General features: G+C 42.5%; 1 protein-coding gene across 3 annotated transcripts in view; it reads left to right on the forward strand.

Moving 5' to 3' along the window:
• CUNH18orf63 (chromosome unknown C18orf63 homolog) overlaps window positions 1-7203 on the forward strand; it is a 47359-nt gene extending 40156 nt beyond the window's left edge. For all 3 annotated transcript variants that reach the window (XM_045296288.1, XM_045296289.1, XM_045296290.1), the window contains 3 exons: window positions 1174-2184; window positions 2788-2877; window positions 6393-7203. In XM_045296288.1, the coding sequence (XP_045152223.1) occupies window positions 1174-2184; window positions 2788-2844 (1068 nt within the window). In that variant the 3' untranslated portion in view covers window positions 2845-2877; window positions 6393-7203. The remainder of the gene's footprint in view (window positions 1-1173; window positions 2185-2787; window positions 2878-6392) is intronic.
• Window positions 7204-8588: the final 1385 nt, after the last annotated feature.

Below are 8588 nucleotides of genomic sequence, written 5' to 3' on the forward strand. Positions count from 1 at the left end.
TAAAGACTGGAAGTCGTTGATCTCTTAGATGGATCTGACATGTCAGCTTGACAAAGAAGTGCAGAATTCTACCCCCATGCATTGCTATGGGCACCGCAGCGCCAGGGATTTTTGTTTGCATTTTGGTCTGACATGGCTCTGTGGTCAGCACTGCGAACACAAAGCTGCCTAAAGCACAGCCCCTCCTGCCACTCAGTCCCGCTGCTGCTGCCTCCACGGTTCACATGACCCGACCAGTGTTCCTGATGGCCTGAGACTGAGAAGGTTCCATAGCACAGGTGTAAGCAGGCTGCACAGCCTCACACTTCGCTGGCTTTGTTGTGCTCTGCGGATGGTGCGCTTTTTGCAAGATTTGCAAAGTTGAAGGTTTGTGGTAGCCCTATCCTGAGCAAGTCTCTTTTCATTGTGTTGCTTTTTGTTCATTCTCACAGTATTTTATATTTTTTCATAATGCTATCACACACTGAAGAGACTACAGTATAGTGTCAACATAACTTTTATATGCACAGGGAAATTAAAAATGTGTCTATGACTCGCTTTCCTGGAGTATCTGCCTTATTGTGGTGGTTTGAAACCCGAACAGCGACCCCTGAGTGGTTGTGCTTCCTGCCCAGGGAGCTGAGACAGGTGTGCCAAAGACAACAGCACCTCGGGACTCACCTTGGCGCCACGTCAGCAGTAACCCAGATTGCTCGGCAGTTGAGAGGATGCTTGGTGGGAGATTTGGAGGAGGCGGGTGTGGCTACGAAGCTGGAGGGAGTTGCAGAACAGTCAGTGGTGGGCAGCCAGCATGTGCCATGGGCAGTGGGTACTGTGTGTGCCAGCTCCCTCCAGTGTTTGCACAAAACAGAGCAGCCCTCATCTTAGACTGCGTCCTCGAAAGGGTGGTGTATAAAGAAAAACAAAACCCCAAAGAAATGTCCCTATTGTGTCAAGCAGGTACATTTATGTTTTGTTTTGCTCCAATTGTCTTGTATTTTGTTGCCATCATTATTGCTATTTGATGTCGTCCTGTTGGTCTTGACTCCTAGTGTCCCTGGCCCCCCCAAGAATGAAACCCTGTCTGATCCTGTGCTCTGGTAGTGTTACATTAATGGAAAAGAAAAAAGATGATATTAAGAATATAAAGGTTTACTACATTTAATTTTTTCCCCTTAATCTCTACCCTTTCAGGAAAACAAAATCAAGACATCCAATCTAACCATTAAAAAGCCCCCCTGGGCTCATCTGAGGAGGGCCCCTTCCATAAACCCTACCTTGACACAAAACCTCCCTGCCCATTCAGTAGCAGCTGACCACAAGGTGGCGACCTCTGCCAGCCAGCCCGAGCCACACAGCCTCCCAACTCCACACCTACAGCCAAGATCCTCTGTACTGGGGAGACAGAGCACCCTGTCCAGTGGGGCACCACAAACGCACCTGGATGTGGCAAAGCCCAGCAGAAGCAGTACTTATGGTCAAGACACACATCCTGCCTCCCAAAATGAAAAGGCCCCTACATTCAGGCCAGTTTTCAAAACTCGGTTGGTTCAGATGAACAAACAGATCCCGGAACCTAGCCCTCTGAGAAGAAAGCAGCTAGTCACTACCGAAATGAAGTCGTTCCCACCGAAAACTAGTGCGAGGCCGGGCGACAGGCCGAATTTAAGTTCGACTGCAAAGAAAAGACCTCATGGTCCCAACCAGACGCATGCTGGCCACTTCAGTCAGATTTCCAGACCCCAAGAAAACGACACCGAGGCCTGTGCAAACAGGATCAAGCATCCTCTTCCCGGTGGAAATGCACGGGCTGAGGGTGGGAAAGAAAGGAAGCAGAGATCTGAGAACTGGGCACTCCAAAAACCAGGCACTAGTAGAAGTGTCGCCACCCTCCAAGTGAATGGGAAAGAAAATGTCACAAGTACCTCTAGACCACAAGTTTCAGGGCAAGGCCACAGGTCAGGAAAAACGAAGAGAAAGCCATACATTTTTGAATCAGACACAGATATGGAAAACCAGCAGCTGCATCAGCAACACCCAGTAAGTCAGATGAAAGAAGTTAATGCCAGTGTCCACCGATCAATACTGAGCCGAATGGTCCACAAATCTAAAAGAAAGTTATGTCAAGAAATGTCAAGAACGTCAGACAAGCATCACTCCAATGCTGACCTTCACTCTGCGCCCCCCAATTGTATTAGGAACCAGGTAAAGATGATCTTTTTCCATCTGAGAAAGGGTCATCATACGCTTAACGCCACTCATTGCCGTGAGCCCATTCTGACTCACAGCCTCCCTATATAGAGGGTTTCCGGACTATAAATCATGATGGGAGTAGACAACCTCATCTTTCTCCCAGGGAGCAACTGGTGGCTCCCAATTACTGACCTCGAGGTTAGTAGTCCAGTGCTTATCTGGTCGCTCCACCAGAGCTCCTGTCATCATTCCCTAAATCCATATAATCCAGAACTAAATAAGGATCTAAATGCTTTTCCCATGATCATCTTAGAAACACAATAATTAAGAAATGAAATTTCCACTCTAGTAAAATTTTACTAGGAGCCTTGGTGGCATAGTGGGTTATATGTAGAGCTGCTAACCACAAGGTCAGCCATTCAAAATCACCAGCAGATCCACAGGAGAAAAGAGAGGCTTTCTACTCCTGTAAAGATTGACAGTCTCAGAAACCCATAGGGGCAGTTTTACTCTGCTCTACTAGGGTCACTATGAGTCAGACTCCGCTCAATGGCTGTGAGTGAGTAAAATTATTAGTTTCGTATAATAAAATGTCACTCTTTAATCTTATTACAGGTACATGATTTGGAAAACCCAAAACATAAGAAATTTATTGTCCTTTCTAAAGCTTAGAAAGTGGATTTACAAGAAGAAACTGCTCACCAGGTAACTTAGATGGTGGCCGTAAGTTTATTTTTCTGTACAGTATCCAAACCGAGATGCCGTAGAGAGGGATTCCCCACCTCTCTGTCAGAGAGAGAAACTTCAGGTGCCTTGAAGCCTTAAAATCAGTTCACAAAAGAGCAGGCAAAAAGGAATAGAGACGCTTGAATAACATCGACCAGGAGGCCTTTGTGTGTAACCAGGCTCCCAGAGAGGGCAGGCAGACAGGAAGGGGTGGCAGGTATATTTGACTGCCTCTAGAGCACTTACTTTGGGAACTCTTACCCAAGATACTACTCCTTAACTGATGTTTCAGAGATCAGTCCTTACATTAAAAAGCCCTCCTCCATGTGCTGCCAGGGCATGCCTAGGCACTTGAGGCTGAGCTGGCAGTGTAGGCCCTGGAGCTGTGTCTTCCTGCTGCCATCTGCTTGGCTCCTAGGATGGCCGTTGCTCACAGGCCCACAAATGCGGTATCCATTCCGACTGCCCAATGCTGCCCATTCTGACTCCTGACATTGAGGCTGCTGCCTCCTGAGACTAACTGTTTTCAGCCTGCTTTGAGGCAGCAGAGAGCTACTTAGGTCTGATCTTGCAGATCTTCACACAGACTTGCTGTGCTCTCCAGTTTAACGCACTCGGTGGGTGGCCAAGAACAAAATGATGTGCTGGCCTCTCATGAGACATTTCATTAGCATCTTAAAAAACAGAATGAAATCAATCCAAGATCTCATGTCTAAAAGTTGATCTCTTTCCCACTCAAAATCACTCCCTTGTCTAAGAGGAATAACACAAGGAGAAAAATTACAACATGTTGTTTTGGAAAAGAGTTTTCCCCAAATTTAAAATCAGTGTATTGTAAACACTGATATAATATGAAACAGTTTAAAGAGGAAAGTGAAAAATCACCTGTAATTCTGCTTGCCTGAGGAATCAAACCATTTAGCATTTAGTGCACCCACATTGCAAAGTTAACTATTACAAGAATATTGGGAAGGGGCCCTGGTGGTAAGAGATGGGTTAGGTGTTGGGTTGCTAACTGCAGGGTCAGTGGTTAAAAACCCACTAGTGCTCTAGGAAGAAAGACGAGGTTGTCTGCTCCTGTAAAGGTTTGCAGAAACCAATACAAGATCGGTATGAGTCAGAGTTTATTCATGGCATCTGGCTGTTTTTGAAGAATGTTGGGAGTAAATAGTCTTTGTTTCCCTATGTAGTTCTTTTGACAGCAGAAAATACACTTATTTTTCTCTCATATTTTTGGTTATTGACATTAACTTGCACTTATTTCTTACTGAAAATTTTAACCCTCACAAAGTATAGATAATAGTATAAAGCACCTCCAGGGACCTATCACCAACGTCTATAATTGTTAATATTCTGTAATTCTGTTTCATCAATTCCTCATAGCGTGCCTTTTTGTTACATTATTTAAAAGCAATCTAAGTTGTCTTATACTTTCATACATAAAAATATGTACATAAATAATAAATGCTTCGGTATGAATCTTTTGTTTCTAATCATTTTATTAGGGGCTCATACAACTCTTATCACAATCCATACACACATCAGTTGTGTAAAGCGCATTTGTACATTAATTGCCCTCATTATTCTCAAAACATTTCCTCTCCACTTAAGCCCTCAGCATTAGGTCCTCATTTTTCCCCTCCCTCCCCGTTCCCCCCTCTCTCGTGAGCCCTTGATAATTTATAAATTATTATTTTGTCATACCTTGCCCTGTCCGATGTCCACTTTTCTGTTGTCCGTCCCCCAGGGAGGAGGTCACATATAGTTCCTTGTAATCGGTTCCCTTTTCCAACCCACTTTCCCTCTACCTTCCCAGTATCACCACTCACACCACTGGTCCTGGAGGGATCAGTATGTATCTTTAACATAAAGTGTCTTTAAAGGAAAAAAATAGCCTAATCTGTCTCTGACTATGTATTACACACACACATTTGTATGTATCATACATACATATAAGGGAGGCTTCAAAAGCTCTTGGGAAAATTCCATTATCTTTTAAGTCTATTTTTTCCATGAACTTTTTAAAGCCTCGTGTATACATATAAAACACCTACTCCCATCAAGCCAATTCCGATTCTTATGGTTTTTAATACATATCATAAAGACTAAACTTTGGGGTATTTGCTGCATCTTTATTGACTCACTACATTTCACGTAGGTTTACTATGTAAAACCCAATTCACAGCAGAACGGTGGTCATATTCACATCACCAAAACCCTGGCGGAAGCACTGCCTGCAGCAGTGTGCACTGAGCATCGGCCACAGCCAGGCAGGGGCCCTCAGTTACTGGAGCGGACAAGAGCGGCACAGCCTGTGTGCTCTGCGAGTTACTAGTCTAGACTCCTTAACATGTGCACTTTGGTTCCTAGCAAAGACTTCGTGATATATATGTACTAAAGCAACTGTCACAAATTTCCTTTGCATCCTGCTACAAATATAGTATCTGACATTTTAAAAGAGAGAGAGAAGAACTTCATACCAAAGAAATATTCTTGTTTCCAAAACTTTTGGATGTCTGTTTTACAAAGTATGATGTCATTGTTGTGGCACTATATTTAAGAGACTCCAAAAATGTTCATGGAATATTCCTTCATTCAGTGAAAAAGAGCCAGCAGTGAGCCAAATAGGAGTGGAGGGCTGAGTTTTTAATGCGATTTACTACCTTTACCACATCACTAAAGCACTGCAATGAAAAGCCAACATGAGCACTAACTCTATTTCAACACTAAGCAGAACTTTGGGTGCTGAAATGATGCCCAGTTAATCAACCTGCTCTATATTTTGACTGTCAGCATTTGCTTTCCATAATTGCTTTCAAATTATGTTACCATTTTCATAGGGAACATTTGGTTTAAAGCCCACAGTGAGTGTGCTTTGCTCAATCTAAAATGTGTATTATAGATGACATGCAGCCCCGAGCAGCAGACCATTCTGTTTGCAAGGCTGTGGTGAAATACTGTTAAGGAAAGCAGTATGTATGAGTAAGTGTGCACGTTTGGTCAGCTCAGCCATCCTGGCCCGGAGTCATCCTGAAAGCCAGCCCTCCCCACTGTTGCCCAGTCATTGTGCCTTAGGGAATGGAAACTGACTTTATTATTAGACTAAGCAAACTAATTAAAAAGATAAATCTACTGTGGAAGTGATTGTATAGTATATGCCAGTTCTTTATATAAATAATCTTGATAGCCCCTGCTCCACTCCATTAGTGTCCACGATTTAGAATTTAAAGTAGAGTATTCTATTTAAATAAATGCTATCCTCCATGGCAAAACCTGCTGAGGTTAAGACCACTCTTTTGTCTTGTGTAAAGAAGATGTATTTTTTTGTTTGTTTTATACTTATCTTGCTGAAAGTAAACAGTACCAAGAAGCCTCAAAATGTTCATGGAGAAAAAGGAATGAAAAGATAATGAAAAATTTCCACATATTTTTAAAGTGCCCCATCTGTGTGGGTGTTTAAAAGTTACTGACTGACTGCTTATTTGACATTCCAGGGCCAGAGATGGCGTTCCAAAGTGCCGCTCTCAAAGTCACTGGAGAAATCAATGGAGATTTTTGTTCATTTTAAAGATTACACTTTTTGCAAAGCAGCATCATTCCAAACCTAACGAGGGAAAGCTAAGTTGTACTTCTTTGTTTAAATGTGCGGTGATTCATATGCATTGTGGGTTCCAAAAATATCATTCTTACATTCCAAATGGGCTTGCTTATTAGCTGTATGTTTGTTTTAGAACCATTACAAGTTTAAAACCATAACTAAATGACTTTATGTTTATCTATATCCAGAGGCCGGAAAGAACCAGTAATTGCACTTAACACACGTGGCAATGAACCTCAATCAGTGCCAAGAATCTTAGTTATAGGAATGTAGAAATACTGCTCATGTTCTCTGCTTTAATACTTTTAAGTTTCACAGTATTTATTGCTTGTTATATTTTCACTTCTTTATAGTCTTGCTTTATCAGAATAAGTATATATTTTACATAAATAATCTTATCCTTAATGGTTGCACATAGGTAAAAGTGTGGGCTTGTCAGAGATCTTTTTGTTTGAGTATGCAAATTTCACTCGTCTTTTCACATTGTAGAATTCTGAAACTGACAAAATATTGGATGTTGACAGTTAACTGCACAAATGGTCCCTATTTAATAGATATTTAAGGATGTGTTAGGGTCATTATTTCTTAATGCTCAGAAATGTTCATATTGTAGCTTATTATCTTAAACTAATAAAATAAAGGTATTTCAAAGGTGTGTGTAGGTGTATGTGTTTTAGATCAGAGTGACAATAAAGTATTGGAAAAGTACAGATAAATTGCATATTCCTTTACTTTTTCCATTTTCTCCACATCCGTGTGCTGTTAGCCCCATGTGCACTACTGTAGTAAGCGCCTTCCTCCTCACAGAGCTTCTCAATGATCAGTCATCCTTAGATTCAGTGGGTGCTGGGACAGTGGCAGCATCATGATAAGCAGAAAAGATTGAAGCTGCCAATGATTTCATTGTACTTGGCTCTCCAATTTATGCCCTGGGAGCTGCAGTCCAGAAATCAAACCATGCATTGCATTTGGTAGATATGTTCCCAAGACTTCTTTAAGGTATTAAAGGACAACAATGTCACCTTGAGGACTCAGTTTAGCCCGACCCAAGCTACGGTATTTTCAGTAGCCTCATCTGCATGTGAAAGCTGGACAATGAATAAGGATGACCAGGGAAGAATGGGTGCCTTTTTGGATGATGGTGCTATAGAAGAGTATTGAATATACTATGAACTTCCAGAAGAACAAACAAGTCTGTCTTGAAAGAAGTACAGCCAGGATGCTCTTTTTTTTTAAAAAAGGATTGTTAAGACGTTGTCTCACATGCTTTGGCCACGTTAACAGGGAAATGACATCATATTTGGTAAAGGTCACCCAAAAAGGAAGATGGGCTGGCACAGTGGCTGCTACAGTGGGTTAAAGCCTGGCAGCAATGTGAGGAAGAAGCTGTCTTCATTCTGTTGCACCTAGGATGCTTATGAGTCAGAACCAACCAACAGCAGCACCAGCAACATGTGCCAAGCACTGTTCTGGATAATTGGGATACATCACTGAACAGTGAGTTTACACTCTAGCTGTGAGAGACAGACAATACACATAACAATAAACAATAGACATAGCAAATAAGTAAATTCTAGAATGTACTAAAAGGGACTCAGAAACAGAGTAGGACAGGTCAAGGAGGTGCTTGCGATAGGCTCATTGGCAAAGACTTGGAGGAGGTGAGAAATGAGCCCCACAGAGATCTGAACGATGGGCTTTCTTGGCACTGGACACACAGGCCCTAACATGGACTGTGCTTTATGTGATCAGGAACCTCAGGGGCCCCCAAAGGGGTAGCGTGAGTGGAGCCAAAATGGGGCATTCCGGAGTAAGATCTGGTCACAGCAGACTTTGTGGGTCAATGAAAGGACACGTTAACACCAAAAGAGATGACAGTGGGACACGGAGTGACACGACCTGGCTTAGGTTTTAACAGGGTCAATCTGGCTGCTGCGTTGGGCATAAAGTGGGGTCTAGCAGAGTGCAAGAGAAGAACCAGGGAGACCAGTTAAGACTAATTGATGGCACCTTTGTGGGAGTGACAAAGGAGATGAAAAGTACTGGTTCAGAAGCTATTTTGAAAGGTAGAATTCACTGGATGAGGAATTGG

Source organism: Echinops telfairi, unplaced genomic scaffold (genome assembly GCF_000313985.2).
Source record: "Echinops telfairi isolate 266 unplaced genomic scaffold, ASM31398v2 ScPeMD7_7400;HRSCAF=8409, whole genome shotgun sequence".
Classification (NCBI taxonomy): domain Eukaryota; kingdom Metazoa; phylum Chordata; class Mammalia; order Afrosoricida; family Tenrecidae; genus Echinops; species Echinops telfairi.